Source organism: Doryrhamphus excisus, chromosome 12 (assembly GCF_030265055.1).
Source record: "Doryrhamphus excisus isolate RoL2022-K1 chromosome 12, RoL_Dexc_1.0, whole genome shotgun sequence".
Lineage (NCBI taxonomy): Eukaryota > Metazoa > Chordata > Actinopteri > Syngnathiformes > Syngnathidae > Doryrhamphus > Doryrhamphus excisus.
In genome coordinates this window covers 16,168,770-16,186,838 of record NC_080477.1, presented here as the reverse complement: position 1 = coordinate 16,186,838, position 18,069 = coordinate 16,168,770, and the positions used below count along the sequence as shown (strand labels likewise).

Below are 18,069 nucleotides of genomic sequence, written 5' to 3'. Positions count from 1 at the left end.
AAATTACATTTTTAGGGAAAACGAGATAAAGGTACTTGAAGTGAAATAGTGATTGGTAACTCTAAGCTGAATATCAAATAACATATACTGGATTACTGACCATACTGAAATTCCAGATCTGTAATGGGACTTAAGTGGGGTCCCACTCAGATGCACACAAGTAACATTAGCACTTGCACCTGCTTCCATGATGTCCAGTTACAGTAGACACATGATTGTGTCTGCATGAAAATAATTAGCACTTGTCAATAGTGGGTGGAGCTGAATGGAACGTTTGGTGCGGATGCATGGAGTGTCTGCAGAGTGCACAATGATTAGTTTTAAAAAGTAGGGAGTGAGTCTAAAGACACCACTCTTCATAACAGAACAAAGAGCTTTTAGAGTTGGAGAAGCAGAGCATGACAGTCGGTGTGTGAGTGGGAGTGGAGGAGGAGGTGAAAGATGGAGTGTGGGAACCAGAAGACAGATGAGAGACCGCAACAACACAAATGCTGCTGTTGTGGACTTGGTCTCGAGCACATTAGCTTGGCTAATGATGCATCCTGTCCACTCCTCAAATACCTGCTCACTGGGCTAGCTGGACGCACCTTGTAAGGGCAGGGGATGTGATAGTGGCGGCAGTTCTCCTCCATCCAGGTGGTCTCCCACACGCTGCGGTAGGTGTGCTCGTACACGTAGCAGCCGATGACGGTCAGCAAGGGGACGAGGTAGAGCACGGAGAAAACACCCATTCTGATCATGAACTTGACTAGTTTGGTCTGGTTCTCTTTCTCCAGCGGGATCTCCATACGCACACGGTTCAGAGCCACAATGCCCACCAAGAGAAGCGAGATGCCCACCTGGGAAGAAAGGGGGAGGGACAAGTGACACAATGAATAGAAGTAACATGCATCCACCTATCCATTTCCCAATCAATCATGCCATGCTAGGCTACTAGCCTCACATGGATTACTTCACCCACTCAGCCATGAATCACACGTTCATCCTACTCATCCTCGCTTTCATCCGCCCATACACTCCATCTCACCGCCACGTTCAGGCAAAGCGGTGCCAGAACAAACCACCGCAGGGCGTCTATGTCGTACAGCCCGATGAAACACACTCCACTGATCCCGTCGCCTTCTATTTTGTTGAGGGCCAAAAGGGTGATGGTCAGGGCCCCTGGAAGCCCCCAGGCCACAGCGTGAAAGATAAGGGCTTTCTTCTCGATGGCCTCGCTGCCCCATTTAGGCACAGCTGCCAGGAACCAAGTAATTGTTAGGATGACCCACCACATGCTGCCGGCCATGGTGAAGAAATAGAGGACCATGAAAAACAGGGTGCACGCCTGCAGGAGGGACGGAGGAAGGAAGACAGGTTGATCAATCAATCCCTCCTGGGGGATTCCATCAACCATTCACTGCTTGTGTTATGTAAGCGTGCAGCTCTTTCGGGCAAAATTTGTTTACATTCCATCAATGTAGCAGAACTTCTGACGTTGAAATGTTAGAATTCAAACATTTTCAAGAAAAATGTTGCACTAAACACTGGTTTGAGGTTGACTTGTTTTTTGCCTTTGTGACAATTCCAACTGTTACAATATTTTATATTCGATAAATTTATTACATGAACCATTACGCCACACATTACTTCCGTTATTTGTCATTAGAGTTCAAATTGAGTTATTTGCAGTTATTGTCTTCTTTTCACACTTGTAGGACTGTGTGTTAAAATTACCTACACAGCCATGAAGGATCTTCTAATCTATTTGCATTATTTCCTATGGTAAACATGTACTGAAAATGTAAACAAATAAGAGGTTGATCAGCACCCTGGAATAGATTTACTCAACCTGTATATTTTCTTAACATTGATTAAGATTAGCCCTAAAGGACAATACAGGTATATATGATATAATTTAATATGCTAATTAGCCATCTGCATTTATAGAGCGTGCTTCTAAAGCAGCTCCATATGAAACTTGCCTTATTGTGTGAGCCCTGTGTTATTGTTGAAGCTTTGAACTGTGCGTGGTTGACTGCGTTACACGCCACACTGTCTCCCAGCAGGAACCCCAGAAAGAACACCAGGGACACCATGACGTAACAAACAGCATAAAAGATGATGGGGCGCTCAGGGTATCGGAACCTATTGGGGAACACATAAAAATATATTTGATAAGTCGTCATGATAATAAATGGAGGGGACCACACTCAATTTATCATACACACCTGGTGACATCAATAAGAAAGGTCAGGAAGGTGAACAACGTTGCGGAAAGACAGACGACAGACATGGCTCCGATGACGTAACGGATGAAGGTGACTTCTTGTTGGTTGAAGAACATGGAAGGACAGGGAGGAGAGCAGTCCTTCCTGCCTATGAATGAGTAGCCCAAGTCTGGATCCATCTTCAGCTCTCTGGGGCACCAGAAGCCGTAGTCTCTCTGGACAGTCATGGACGACTCATCACCGGGCTCAGAGTCTTTCTCCAGGTCCTCTCGACGAGGATATGGCTCGTCGCAGTCTGGAAACCTGCAGGCAAATGTCAAGACAGATGCATCCTGTTGACGTTGGTTTGGAGAAAACATTTGAATATGCAGAACAACCTGCTGCAGTCCATGTCGTCCGGCCAGGTCAGTCCAAATATTTCCATCAGTTTCTGACAGTCGTCCTTGGCCCGCTGGCAGAGAGCACGGCATGGCATGGACACCTGGCCGTACACAACGCATACGGGTGCATAGAGAGCGCACAGGAACATCCTCAAGTCGGGGCTGCACACCAGGTTTACTATGGGATGGAACGGCTGTGACAGACACAAAAATGGAAACAATTTTGGTGACATTTATACCTGTAGTTGAATGTCGGCTGCACTCATGCAGCCCCAAGACCACAACGCTACCACAACAACCAGGTTAGGCAAGCAAAGATGAACAGTGTCAAATCATAATTTGGCTTTACAGTCAGCCTGACAAAGTTTTCTGTCAAGTAGATGTATTAAAGCAAAGTGAAAATGAAACTGCATAAAAGGGACAAGTACTGTATGAGGGAGGGCTTAAGACTTGCATGCTGCATCTCAACACTTCTCAGTATTCTATCCACATTCAAAAGCTCATGAAAAATGTACAGCAGCACTCCGATAAGCAAACATCTCCTTGATGAGGGATGCAGCAAAGAGTGCTTAAGCCATTGGGGTGCCGTGTATGCACAAACAGCATCCATCGACACAGAAAATACCATCAGCTCATGAAAAGAAGTCAAATGCATTTGTATTTTATCACTGAACTCAGTTAGGTGAAGGCAACAAAACCCAATAGCTGACGAGATTCAACACTGCTGTGTATGTACCTGAAGTCTATTTGATAAAAACAGTGCACTTTCATTGACAGACAACAAAAGCCACTGCACACGCTTACAGTGTACGGGTGCACTTCTGCAAAGACCCATTCATCTGCGATTGTGTGTGTCTTTTGTGCGTGTTTGTGTGCACGCTCAGGCTTTGTGTGCATGTTTTGATCGTTCTCAATTGCCGTGTTCCAGATCCGCACATGTTCCACCAGCAAATGGGGTGCAGCGGTGCGTGGTCGGCGTGACACAGTTTTTACGATGGTGCACACGACTGCATGTGAGCATGGCGTAAACTCGTCTTTACTCTGGAATTCACAGACACTACCATGTTGGAAGGATCATTTCATTGTCCTGTTTTGACATCAAACATCCACAAGGAATAAGTGGAACGAAAGAAAAACCTGCAGGCTTCACTGCACATCTTAAAATAAAGCCTGGTCAAAGTCAACTGTTTGTCGCTACAGATGGAAGTGCTGCAAGTTGTTTTTTTTCTTCACAAATAGGCTACTCTAGCATGATGTTGGCTTTAAAAAGTGACAGTAATGTCAATACTGTAGTGAACATAGGTTGCTAACTTTGTGTTCTTCAGTCCCACCCTTTAATTTTATGTTGTTGTATGTGACATTCGGCATCTAATGTGTTAGTCACGTGCACAGTGTACAAAGTGGATAAAGTGCATAATAGCGCTTCTTGGAGCCACACATGCTGTCAGGGACAGGCGTGGACAAACACAGTTCATTGGTATTAAAGCTACAAACACTCCAAGTTGGGACTACTATAAAGTGTCTACACTGCAACATCAAGGTTAGAATTTGGTCAATATACTCATGTGGCACTAATAAAAATAGTACACTAAATGGATGGGAGCATTTCTAAATGTTTTCGCCTCCTGCCATAATATTCATCAGTGAGATGTGTCTTCCGTGTTCATGCATGTTCACCCTCAGGCAACACTTAACAGAGTGGAGGCCGCTTGCATTTGTACGTCAGTCTCGCTGACCAAAAGGAGGACCCTTTGTTCATGTCTGCTCATCGTAACTCAAGCAGTGAAAATGTGTGTGACTCCCATTTTATGGGTGTCCCCGTTTTGCCCCTAAACATTACTTCTGTACTGTTATTGCTCTTGTGATGGCATTTAAGTCTTTCTAGTGTGCAAGACTTGCGTGCATACACATGTCCTTGCGTGACAGTCTGGGCAATGACCTCCTAATTGGTGGTGGTGGGATCAGGTATAGTATTTGTAAGTCGAGAGAAACAGAGCCTGAGGGAGAGGAAACACCAACTAAGATGACAGGATGTGACATCAAGGCTTTATTTTCAATTTGTTTTAGCTTTTTGAGAGTATCAAGCAAGATGAAGGCTGAAGATGTTTGCAATTGTATTAGGACTGTTAACCCATAATTTTTTTGATTGTGATTAATCGCACTTTGGTCCAGAGTTAACTTAGAAAGAATCACACATTTAATCGCAGATAGAAAAGTTTCTATCGATCTTGATAACTTTTTAAAATCTCTCTCGATAATTTTTTATCATGATTAATCACATTTTGGGCCAGAGTTAACTCAGAATTAATCACACATTTAATCACAGATAGATGAAAACTTATTTCTATCTTTATCTTTTATCTATCTTGTCATTTAGTCAAGAGTAGCCATAATATATACATATCATATATATAGAGAGAGAAAAAAAACTCCCGGTTTTTGATGAACTGTCATTGATAATAGTACAAAGTCAGCTGGACACAGTGAAGCTTGACTCAGTCAAATTGTAAGAAAGAACCTTTACAAAGAACGAGTGACTACACTGGTTGGTTGTGTTCTAAAAAATGTAAGAACATAAACAACAATACATGCATATTGTATGTGTATTGGTGTGTGTGTGTGTGTGTGAGTGGGTGAGGGGCAATAGTTAGCGTTTGGAATGAGAAGCAGGTTGGGTTTTTTGACACAGAAGGTAAATGAGAAAAAAGCCCCTGACTGGTTCAACTCCTATTCAATGGAAGGATTAAGTTTCTTTTTCTTTACTCCCGTTCTCCACAAAATTCGGGGGGAGTAACCCCCCGCTCCCCCGCAGGAGGAAGGAAAAAAAACCTAAGTAAAAAAATCAACAAAGAAAGAAAGCCAGAGACAGACATTGGGACATAATTAAAAGTCCAATAGTGCAAATGAGGGAACGATGCCAGTTAAATAATGTGATGCTGGCAGAAAAAAAGTACACCATTTTTAACCATTAAGCATAAAACTTGTTCCAGGAACGCATGATCCTGCACCCGCACAGTTTTTATGATCACTTTATGTACTGCAGCAGTCCGTTAGGCCTGAGGCTACCATACTAAGTGTTAGGTTAGTGCTTATAGCAGCTGTCAAAATCCTGTTTGTCAGCTGGGCAGAAACTCAGCACACATTGTCAAGTGGAAAGAGGGAAAAGAATTAAGGACAGAGAGGGCAGTGCGGCTAAACTGGCCCCAAAATTGAAGTGGAATCGTGAAAAGAAAGTAGAGGTTTCCCAGTGGATTAGGGAGTCAAATGGATTGGAAGAGGTGTGAGAACTACGCACTCACACACACACACACACACACACACACACACACACACACACACAAACACACTTCCTGAAAACTGCTCTGTGTTGTGGTCCTATCAAGAAAACCTAGCAGTCATCCAAAGTCATCTGATCTTCACATGCAGAAAACAAATGAATGAGTTTTGGCTTTAATGTTTGGGGGAGTTTATTAAGAACTATTAAAATGTTGGTCCAGTACATGAAAAGAGCTTAACTTTTCCTACATGGACTTTGCCAAGTGGGCTATCAGCTTATCCATTCTGCTTTACAAGTAGTCTGTGAGTGTTATTCATTTTTTATGGTGCATTTATGTGCCTGTTCCTGTTACAAAACAAATCAGCAACTTAATCCCTTAAATCTGCACATTAAAACAATGTGTTGATATTTTAATGCGCTTGCATGAAAAGTGACACATGAAGATATTTATGTGAAATCTATTTGCTGCAGAGACCATTAACCTCACACCCTCTTTTTTTTGTTTTTTGCCCCCTCTCCTAACATCGCTGGCTGACAATACAACTGTCACCCAGTGAGTGGGTTAAGGAATCAGTCAGCGAAGCCCTGCAGCACAAATTCTGCCACAGCGCACCTCAGTTAGCATGACTGCATGATTCTTGCTGACGCCTCACTTGCTTTTAGCACCTCAGTTGTCTGTTTGGTTGGGATAAAAATACTCCCCTGACATTCAGGACCTCGATTTCTCCTCCCACGCAACCATTACTGACATCCATCTTGAATGCATCAGTGTATGTACATTGTAGTAGACGACCTGAGGAGTGTATTCTGTATTTCACACTCATGTAACCATTTGTACTGCTTTCCTCTTCACATTTTCCAGTATACTTCATATCCATAGTCATAAGGATGCACAAGATGGCAGTCAGCAGACTTGGGTTGGTGTGGCATATAAAACAGACCTTGTGATACTTGTACCTACTTGGTATTGGAGCATGCGCACAGATGCTGGCTATGGTTAGGGTTATTGTTAGTACAGCCTTAAAAATCACATGGGAAGCCAAAAAATGTGCATCAGGACATCCCTAGTGAACACATCACTCAGTGATGCTGTCCTCGCTAATCAGTGAAAAGAGTGTTAGGAAAGAAGCACCCTCCTCTCACACTTCTCTGCTTTTCATCCATTTGTTGCCTTCCCCGTGTCCATCCAGCCTTCAGTAAGGAGCATCGAACAAAGCTGATAATGACATTCCCCCTCACGTTCATTTCCCCTCCTCCTCTTCTAGCCTGATCTTTTTCTTCCTTTATTCATCTCGTCTTTTGCTTCCCTCCCATTTAGCCCTGCAATTATACTGGATATGCACTTGTCCACCTCCTCCACGTCTCCTCTCTTTTAGTCCGTTAACATCAGCATTCATTCATTTCCTCTCTCTTTGTGTACCGTCTTGTTTGGCACAGCAGCGAGTCTTCTTCTAATGTCATCATTTTGTTCTCCGTGGCTCAAGAGCTCAATAATTATGAATTCTCAGTCATCACAACAATAGCCTCTTTCACACAGAGATCCTGCAGAAATCAGAGTCTAACGGTAGATACTAGAAATGTCCTGATCCTGGGATCAGGACAATTATTATTTTAGATTAAATTGATCTGAGATAGAGTGTAAAATGACAATTTCAAGGGATGGTGCTAGAAGAGCTGCATTTGATACCACAGATTTAATTCATCATCTGAGGACCAAACATAAAACAGAGTACGATCATGACACTACAACTAACTTTAATGAAATAAGCTTTACAGTCGTCCCTCATTAACCGACTGTGATAAGTGAATTTCCGCGAAGGAAGGATTCAATATTAATACATTTAATATTTGAAATATAGTTTTTACCATTATTAAAGCCCCCTACAGTCACCTTTATACAGTATTACCTACCATAGTAGAGATGATAAGGTATACCAAGTAGGAGTGTCCCAATCCGATATTGATATGCGGGAAAAAAAGTCTGGGGAAAAAAAAAAGTTTAGATCTAAATCTAAAACCTGTAATATTGGCTGTCTGATACCAACAGTCCATTCCAGACTTTGCTTTCCCCCCAGTCCATGTCCGTGCCCTTATACACAAGGGCTCTGGCTTTTTAAGTTTGGTTTCCCTTACTTGTACTTATCTATTTTTCTTAGTATATCAAGATATACAAGATTAAGATTATATATTTCTTATATATTTCTTATATATTTCTATTTTTTTTTGTAAATCAAGAATGAGCTTGGTTTTTGTACTATATGATAACACCAGACAAATAGTAATTTCTTATAGAATATACGTCAATCAACGGGTACTTTTAAACACAGTGTAGTTGGTCTCTTTCATTTACCTCAACCTCAGCCTTTTTGCCATCCACAACATGCAGTCATCATCAACACCTCCCCTCTCCTTCCCTCCCCCTCCCCGCATGTGTGCCGTCTTCCATTCCTGCCCTTCCCTCTCTGCCTATTTAACTGCCATGGCAACAGGTGATGTGTGGGCTCCAGCAGGCCCTTGTCTCTCGGAGGATAACTGGGGAAAAGACGTGCACACACGCACACAGCCACAAGACTCCTTTAAAAAGGCTTAAAGCATCCAAAAGTATATCAAACAAGCACAGACAATAGGCTGCATTGTGCTGTGGGGAGAAAGTGAGAGATGCGTAGGAGAGGAGAGAGAAATGATAGAAATGTAGAAAATGAAAGTGGAAGCTTTAGTGAGGCCATCTGCTGATTCATATACATTGCGTCTGAGTGTGAGGCAAAGACAGAATGTGTAAGGGTGATGCATACAGAAACAGGAATGCACAGATTTTGCAGCATTATGTTGGAGAATGGCATTTCTTAAGATTTGATGTGAGAATGTTGTAACGGTAAGAATATGGAGAATAGGTATCTGAATGACTTGGTATGGTCGTTTGAGGTTGGGCTTAGCTGTCATGGGGTTAAATATCTCTCACCAACAGGCGCGCACAGACAAATACACAGTTATTCTCCAGACCGGGTCACGGGTTCAGATTAAGTCCATAAGACACAGGGATAAGCTATATTTATGTGTTTAACCACATTTGAACTGTTGGGACACCACATAAACTGGAACAGCAACACACAGCCAAGATTGTGGAATGGGTGCTCATATTCCTGCCATGTTTAAGTCATAAAGACGAAGATGACCATACTCTCTGAACAACAACATTGCTCTTTACCCAGTAAAAATGCTTACCATTATCTGTTGGTAGGTTCTCAATTTAAACAACTTAGGGTCTCAAGTCAAATTTAAGACCAGGATTTTTTTTACAGACCATAATAAATACAATTTTAGACCCATTTCACATCCATACTGGTAACAAAGTATAAAAGGCATGAAGAGAAATTAAGGGAAGTTGACATTTTAAGGCGGTTCTCGCCCGAAGTCAGTTGGGATAGGCTCCAGCACACCCCCACGACCCTGGGTCAAATTAGAGTAATAAAAATTCATTCATTCATTTTCTACCACTTATCCTCACGAGGGTCGTGTGGGGTGCTGGAGTCTATCCCAGCTGTCTTCCGGCAAGAGGCGGGGTACACCCTGGACTGGTCGCTAGCCAATCACAGGGCACATATAGACAAACAACCATTCACACTCACATTCATACCTATGGACAATTTGGAGTCGCCAATTAAGCTAGCATGTTTTTGGAATGTGGGATTAAAACCCACGCATGCACGGGGAGAACATGCAAACTCCACACAGAGATGGCCGAGGGTGGAATTAAACTCCCGTCCAGATAAATGATTGACTTGACATAAAGTTGCCTGTTGCGTATATGCAAGTGTACCTAGTATATTGATAAATACCAAACTACTTGAATAAGTATAGTGAATATAGTCTTACAAAGTGTACCAGACAATGTAAATGGGTAATTGACAGTACGCCGTGGTGGGCCATATAACGGTGTTGCATCCATGAAAAAGCTCAACAATGTCTGCCTAAATCTGGCTTTACTTTCCATTGTGAGTGTGGATAAGCAGCAATGGCAGCTATGCCGATGGGAACAGTCTGCCAAAAAGCAGCACCAGGCAGCGCCTTTGTTCTCTTCATAAATAAATGATTGCTTCATTTGGACTGGCAGCTTCAATAGACTCCATCAGAATAAGCATGATAATCAAGAGTTCAACGGAAATAAACAGGGACATTTAAACGGGACGAGGACCTGTCTGTCCCTGCCGCAGTGAATAGGCCGCCTCTTCAGATGTGCCCGACACACACCAATGTGCACAGACACACACACACACACACACCACAAAACAATACCCTATAACAAAAAGACACTTTTAAAAACTCAATGCTGTCTTTTCTTCCAAACCACAAAGGAGAGCGAGACCACACGTCAGCACAACATGTGGTGAACTTTTTCACACAATCTCTCTCTGTTGCCGGGACCTGGTGGCCTCACGGTGGCCCTTCTTAAGCGGGGCAAGTTTCATTTTGAAGGACAGCCTCCCATGCTGAGAGAAACACAAACACCGGAGACAGTAGGCTCTGAAGACTTTACACAACCTGCCACTCTGCCTCCATTTTCTCGGGTTTTGTCCTTAAATTCCCTTTCAGTTACTACTCTATTGTCTCTGTTTGGGTTTTATAAGGTCTCTGTTGTCTTTTACATTTCACCATAGTTTGAAAAACTTTAAAGAAGAAATCAGGACACAGCATCATTGTGACTTGTGAATAACTCAAAGTATTAGTTAAAAAAAACTGATCCTTTGAGCGCTTTTGTCTTTAGATAGGCAGAGTTAAAGAACATGGGTGGTCTCGTGGGATAAGAAAAGCTTTTAAGTGTCTTTTAACACTGATTTACTACCCAACTGCCTGCCTGTCAATCACAGCCAATTCATTGGTTTTTCTTTTTCCTCATTCAGTTGAAATCTGTCAATTTAAAGTGCAACAGAATTCAAGTCAATACTTGTAATGGGGCAAAGCCCATTAGCATGCCGTTCCTGGCAAATACTTCAGTATAATATAACCACAATACTCCTGAATGTTCATTTTCAATGTTCATGTGCCTTTGAGTTCCTAGGTTGGTTTTCCACAAGTAGCATACGTATAATAAAAACTGTGAAAACCGAGAGTGTCATTTGTTTACACACAACCATCATTGTTAAAGCAGCATTAAGAAATGAAAAAAGCAGAACCAATATTTACATGACTAGCATTCAGTGAAAGTTGTGAAATACTCCAATAGTACAGTCAAACCTTGGTTTTCATAGGCCCCGGTTTTTGTACGAATTGGATTTTGTCAATATTTCACACTAAAATATGGCCTTGTTTTCGTACACTCTTAGTTTTCATACAGTAGTACCGCCTTGTATTGTATGGTTGTAGAAAATCAGGTGCCCAAAGCACCTAATTGAATGTGACTGAGAAACAACCTGCCACGGGGCCAAAGAAAGTTGCAAGTACCAGCAATTTGATAAAGAAGGTGTGAAACACGGTTAAATTATCAGGATGTTCGGGAAGTATGCATTAACAATTCTTCAATAAGTTCCATCATAAAGTATTCTGTCTGTCTATCCATTTATAATTATGTGGCATTTTTCCCCCGCATGTAAAAGAACAATTGTTGTCTATTAAGGCTGTCAAAAGAATTGATCCTTCGATGTCAACACATAAACTATACATCAATTCCTGCATTTTTAGGTATAGTCAGTATCAACAATACAAGCTGAATCGACTCGGACATGGGCAGCTAGGCGTATGAGCGGTGAGACGATTGAGTCTGCTTTTTATAAACCACTTTGGGCTTGTTTTTCCTAAAGTAACTTGCAAATTCCCAGGTTCCCTGTTGTTTTGGACTTGTTTTCAGAGCGCTAGTCGCTTGTTATATTTGATTCCTATTTAACAAAATGATTGGGGAAAAAAATCTGACAAAATGACATGATAAAAGCCAACAAAAAACAAACGCATCCTCCCATGTTTTATTAAAACATCATCATGTCTTTTCTTGTTTAAGTAAATTCTACTCCATCATTATAGAAATGCCATCCATCTAAATCTCCGAGTCCAAATACTGCCGCAACCAATGGCATGTCCCCTGGGAGCCTTAAAATACCACGGCAGATGGATGGAGTAGTAAATGATGACGTATTCTTCAAGACAGAATCCCCCCATTGGCACAGTCAGCCGCCATTCTAAAGGCACTTAACCACTCGGGTGGAAGTCTCTTGCACCTTTTAGTTGAGGTTTTATAGACTATTGTGGCAGATGGGGTGGTGGAAATCAATGTCTTCATTGTGAAAGTGCAGGAGGGAGAGAAACATTAGTAGCTAGTTACGGCAGCTGGCTCCATCGACTGTCACAACCACAGGAAGTACTGGTGTCCAGTTAGGAAACCAGTTAGCGCTTGAGACAGCCCCAACACAGACTGCTGCACTGGAAAACTAATTGCATAAGCGATGCTAAATAAGAGTGGAAAACCATACATTTCCAAAGACTCCACATGTTACTAAAATGAGAAAAGGAGCGTGTTTGAAATGCTGAAGAGCTGAACCCAAATATAATACATTTATTATTTTGCACCAGGAATAAATCATGAAAGTTTTGCATCAAGGCAGAGCAATTGTGCATCATGAGAAGTTCACACTTCACAGAGAGGTGTTATCACAGCTATTGTTCCATAAAATGCACCTACAATGCAGTGCCACTGGTTGTTTACTTGATATTTTCCTCCAAGAAGTGGAGTTTCCAACATACTATGCATGTGAGAGAGCCTCAATTCTTGGTCAAGTGTTTTAGCAGCTGCAATGTCTTAATGAAAGCCATCCTTTCTTCTCTGGTACGTTTGAAGAAGGCATTTGTTCCAGTCGGCTGATTTTATTGAAAATAAGAGCGAATAAACAAAGATTTACTGGATAATACGACTAAACTAAAACACACATTTACACACTCTGCCCTCTTTCATCTCACTTAGCGAGCCACTAAGTTAAAATGATCTAATTTTGGACATCAGTTCCAGACCCTCATGACATGCATGGGTCTAGACCAGGGGTGGGCAAATATTTTGACTCGCGGACTGCATTGAGTTAACAAAATTGGGGGGGCAGAACATATATTTAACACACACACTATTTTATGCTTATAATTTTCCTTGAATTATTTGTCTAATTTTATCTATAAAAGTGTTATACTATCAGCTGTATGTTCTCATTTTTTCCCCTTTTTTCAGGAGCACTTTAAACATCAGACCACATCAAACTATGTCATTTAATTTTACTTTTTTTTTTTACTGAATAAGACATCAAACTTTTAACATACAAACTGGCAACATGACTTGCAAGTCAAAATACTTAGAAAGCAACTGGCAGGACGGATTCAAACGCTTAGTGGGCCGCATGTGGCCCCCAGGCCGTAGTTTGCCCACCCCTGGTCTAGACAACCATAATGTATCCCAGTAGGCATCCTTCAGTTGTTATTATTACTGTCTTTTGAAAGACACTGAATCTATGAGGAAAAAAACACCATATTTATAATAGAACTAAAGAAAGAGATAGCATTTTTGGACATTTGCTAACACAACACACTGATTGTTGGGCAGCTCATGTCCTCTGAGAGCTATTTTTCCTGCAGTGACTCCCAACAGGACAGGAGGGTCTGGCTGGAGCGGAGCAGGAATGCAAGCAGGGTTCATTTTCAGATAGCTGTCTCTTTCCATGGCCAGAGGGCCGCACAGTGTCGGTTACAAGGCTACTTCGTCATGTGGGTCAAAGCGAGTTCAAAAACAGATGCTCCTCGCAGACAGCTAGTCAGCCAGCCATGTTTTGACATGCCACGGGGGGAATTAGCTTCATTTTTCACATTAGCTCAGCCTTCATTGGCTCGGGGAAGCCTTTGAACAAACTCAATGCGTGCATCAGAGCTTCGGATTATGACTCCAAACGTCAAGTGGAGACAAAATCGTCTCCAGATCAAAAGTAGAACGTGCACAGCCAAGACTGGCCTGGTCCAAATGTCATTCAATACGGAAACGCTGACCAGCTGGAGGGTGATTTATTTCAATAGGCTGCCTTTGTTATCTGACTGTGTTCTTCAGACTATCAACCCCTGCTGCAAGGTAGCCAAAACATCATGAGCAGTGGGACCGGCAGACATTTGGGGAGGGAAAGAGTCTCGTGAGAACCCGATTCCAGATGCAAGACATTCACATTTAAACAATCTCGTGTGTATGTAAAATAAAAACCCACTATTAATGCTTTATAGGGAGAACAAATACTTCCTGTACAAATGGGAATTAGCGCCTAATAGTCCACCACACCTTGATCTACACCTTCTGTCTCCGGGGACTAACAAAAGGATTAGAAAGAAGCGTAATGTGATATTGACGGATAACGTGCATCCACGATCGCACGCACCGTCTGCTTGTTCTGTACTGCTGAGCCCGTGCTCTCTCGGCATGGAACATTTTGTCGCTCATCTGGCACGAGCGTAGTAGACCGCCTACCTCTATGCTTCTCATTTAAAAGTGATTGTTAGATGTTCAGCGACTGCACGTACGCATCTGTGTGTGTCTCCGATGGTGGAAACGTGGAGCTGGAAGACAGCTGTAACGTGAGGAGGTCAGATCATCTGCTCCTCTGGACTCTTTGATACTGAATGCCCGACTGCAAGAACCTGGACAGCATGCGTGCCTTCCTGTATCCAGTTGCCCTCACGTTATACTAACAGTAGCTATTTGGGGGTGGGGGTGGGGGTGGGGGGGTATGTACAGCATGTTAGCAAGCTCATTATCTTGAGCAGCACACAGGAAACAACAGAAGTGTGTTCCGCCATTGTTATTCTCACTGCGACATCATTGCGCAAACATTTCTCAGTGTTTAGATGGGAATGGTGAAGTGATCATTATCAAAAGGTGTGCCTTTTCATTCTACAAAATGTTCCAAATTAACTGCTTAACAACTTGGTTTTAATGTTGGCTGGCCTATTTTTTTTTTTTGGAGTAGCTATGTCACTGTATGTTATGCTATCGCATGCAAAACAGTTTCCTGTTTTATTTATTACGTCTCCTTATTCCCGCATATTGAAGTGTGAAAGCCAGTAGTGTTAGTGTGCCTTTTCAGCAGGGGTTTTAAAATGATGTTTGGTTATTTTTTGGTTGAGACAAATATTCAAAAATCATCATTACCTATTCATTTTAACCGTTTTAACTGTTTTAATCATTTGTGTGGATGACAAACTAGCAGGTTTTATTTTTGTTTTGCAGCAATTAATCAATGGTTAATCGATTACCCAATTAATCGTCAACTATTTGGGTAATTGATTTTTTTTTTTAATTTAAATATCCTCTGATTTTAGCCTCTCAAGTGTGTTTTTTTTTCTTTTCGTCATCTATGAAAGCAGAGCTATTTTCTTTGTGTTTAAGCCAAAAAAAGGATATCCGCACATATCAGCTTTGAGTTGGGAAAACAGTGATATGTTGGGTATTTGCTTGATATTAATTTGGTCCATCCATGGCCTAACCGATTACTCCATTCATTGAAACAACAAGCTTCAGATTAATTGACTAAGAAAATGATTTGTGTACATTTATCGTTTTCCTGAAGCTATTTACAGATTTCTTTTATTATTTAACATAATTTTAACAGAATATTTGAGCAGCAAACTGGTATTTGTGCACTTATTTGCCCTGTCAGTAAAGGGATGGAAATTAAAAATGATCCATAATCCATTAATAAAAAAATAAAACAAAAACATTTATCGGTTTTAAAATAATTGTTAGTTGCAGCCAAAATTAACTTATATATGTCTTTTTCAGAAGAATTCTTTTCCAAAGCCAAAAAAGACAATATTCAGTTAGCATACTTGAAAGCAGGCAGCTTCAGTCACTTCTGGCTGTGTGCTGTAAGGATGAAGGATGGACGATTTAATTGTGTTTGCAGAGGACGTTACACCGCTTCATGACAAGGATCAATACCGTCATCCGAACCCAGGATGAAAATGCAACACTGCCTTCCTCGGCTTCCCAATTATGGTGGTAGGTGCATTGTTGTGAGATTTGAGGATTTTTTTTTTCCTTCACGTAATCACATCTGAGCTTTTGAGCTCCTTTTGTTTCCCTTCAGCAGGTGCGTGACACAACAATGCGAAACATTGCAGGCTGTTGCTTTACAGTTGCCCGTTTGCTGTAATTACACCTCACCACCCCCTTCCAATTCCCTGCAGCGGCTATCCAATTTCGCAGCACGCTGTGACAAAAACATCCAATGCAAATGTCATGCAGGCGGCTTACCTCCATGGCAAGCGCGGCCGTCTGCTGGTCGTAGTGGTTCAGCACATTGGGCATGAAGGTGGTGTTGTAAGGCAGATCCTGGCACATTCTCAGTCGGATGGGCTCACAGCTGAACTCGCTGTGGCTCTCCATGGCCTCCATTTGAATGGACCCCGCCGGAGGAGCCATGAATAAGAGGAGAAGGAAGAGCGGAATGGGGAAACGGGGAAAATGGGCAGTCCGTCTGCAAGAGGTTGGGGTAGTCTTGGAGTCGATCGTACATTCTCTTCCAAATGAGCCTTGCATTTTAATACAGGAGAGGCCAGATATCAACTGTAGCCTTGAGGGTCGCCAATAATTCTTTTAAGGCTGCTTTGCATTGGAGGCGACCGGCAGTGAAGATTTCAAAATAAGAACCCCACCTCTAAATAAGAGGCACATTATGTAGGCATCCTTGGCTGCAAGGAGGTGGAGGCCCAAATGATTGGAGCAGCATGAAAGAAGCCGCCTCTTGCTCTCAGCTATTTACTTTCACTACCGATTGTTAGTCGCTTGCAAAGCATCCTGCAGCATATTCCACCTCCTGGTTCATTCCGTTGTTGGAGATGAATTCCAAAGCAGGTGCTTCTCTGGGTTGTTGTTGGTCCCTCTTTTGTCTTCCTCACTCTCTCTTCCAGCAAAACTTGAGCAAATCCACAATATCCATCTTGTCCCAAGTCTTCGGAAGCTTTCACATTCTAGCTTCTTCCAGCAGGTCCTGCAGGTTTAAAAGCACACACACAGAGAAGAGATAAAGGAAGGCTCAGTGATCAAACAAGCTGAATGGGCTTTGTGTCGGGTTGCATTGCTTGGTAAGGCAACCCCTTGTCAACATATACTTGCAGATTTAAAACACTTTAGGAAATCTAGAAGCTAACCAGAAACATTATGTTTAAAATATTTTACAAATATTTTAAAAAGCCAGACATATACCCATCTAATGTGTTTTTCGGGTGTTTAATCCTTTTTGGCCAGTCTATTTACATAAATTGCATAAAAAAAACAAAAACACACATCCACGTCACACACAATAAAAGGTGCTGCATGCTTTGAATGGGGAAAAATAGCGCTGTCTGGTGGACAAATTTAAACACTTACATTTTGCTAGTTGTCCAAATTTACAGTATATTTAACCATAAATGATTATATTAGTTGATGTAAAAATACACACAGGATGAAAAATGTGATTTTTACTCATGGCTTTCGAATAAAAACAGACAAAAAAAGCTGAATGTCACAAAATGTCTCAGGGATGTCTTCATTGTGAAGGTTTAGTGCAATTTAGGAGTCCCCCGTTGGACACCTACGTGTGTGGTGTTTGTGTGAAGTTGGCAGGGCAACACTAACGCCCCCCTGTGATGTTTCACACTTTAGAACCATTATATATTTAACCATCGAAAAAAAAAAAAATATGACGAGCAATAGCGTTAATGTATCATGTGGCTACAGTTGTACTTGGCTTGACACCTGTGCCAAACAGGCTTCCGTAGACGCGAGGTAACTTATAGTTAGCCCCCTTATGCTAATAACGTCAGGAAACGTTACCGAGCGAATTAAATAAGCAGTTTGTGTATTTTAGTGGATGCTGTGAGGTTCCTGTTCTGGTCCTGTACGCTAGTTTGACACGCCATGGTGTCTCCGTGCGGGAAGAAGCACGTCAATCATGTCATCGCTGCGCACGAGATCATTTCAAAGAAAAAGGTGCATATTGGACGTCAAATTAATCCACAAGGGACTCCACGGAAGGAAATAAGAGCCATTAAGCGCACTTTACCTGTCACTGGAGGCTTCGAGACGAGTCTTGATGCTCCAGCGGTTTCGTTGACTGCAGTGCAACAACACTGTCTCTCTCAGTCGTTGTTCTACGGTCCACAGCTGCGTCCCTGCAGCGCGTGCAGCGAGGTCGCGCAATCAACGTGAGCGCGC

At 42.1% G+C, this 18,069-nt stretch overlaps 1 protein-coding gene across 2 annotated transcripts in view; it reads right to left on the bottom strand.

Moving 5' to 3' along the window:
• The window catches only part of LOC131139581 (frizzled-3-like), a 23,081-nt gene extending 5,012 nt beyond the window's left edge, over nucleotides 1-18,069 (bottom strand). For both annotated transcript variants that reach the window (XM_058089316.1, XM_058089314.1), the window contains exons 1-7: nucleotides 17,918-18,069; nucleotides 16,126-16,861; nucleotides 2,588-2,784; nucleotides 2,211-2,513; nucleotides 1,965-2,127; nucleotides 1,028-1,327; nucleotides 588-839 (exon numbers count right to left, since the gene is read on the bottom strand). In XM_058089316.1, the coding sequence (XP_057945299.1) occupies nucleotides 588-839; nucleotides 1,028-1,327; nucleotides 1,965-2,127; nucleotides 2,211-2,513; nucleotides 2,588-2,784; nucleotides 16,126-16,410 (1,500 nt within the window). In that variant the 5' untranslated portion in view covers nucleotides 16,411-16,861; nucleotides 17,918-18,069. The remainder of the gene's footprint in view (nucleotides 1-587; nucleotides 840-1,027; nucleotides 1,328-1,964; nucleotides 2,128-2,210; nucleotides 2,514-2,587; nucleotides 2,785-16,125; nucleotides 16,862-17,917) is intronic.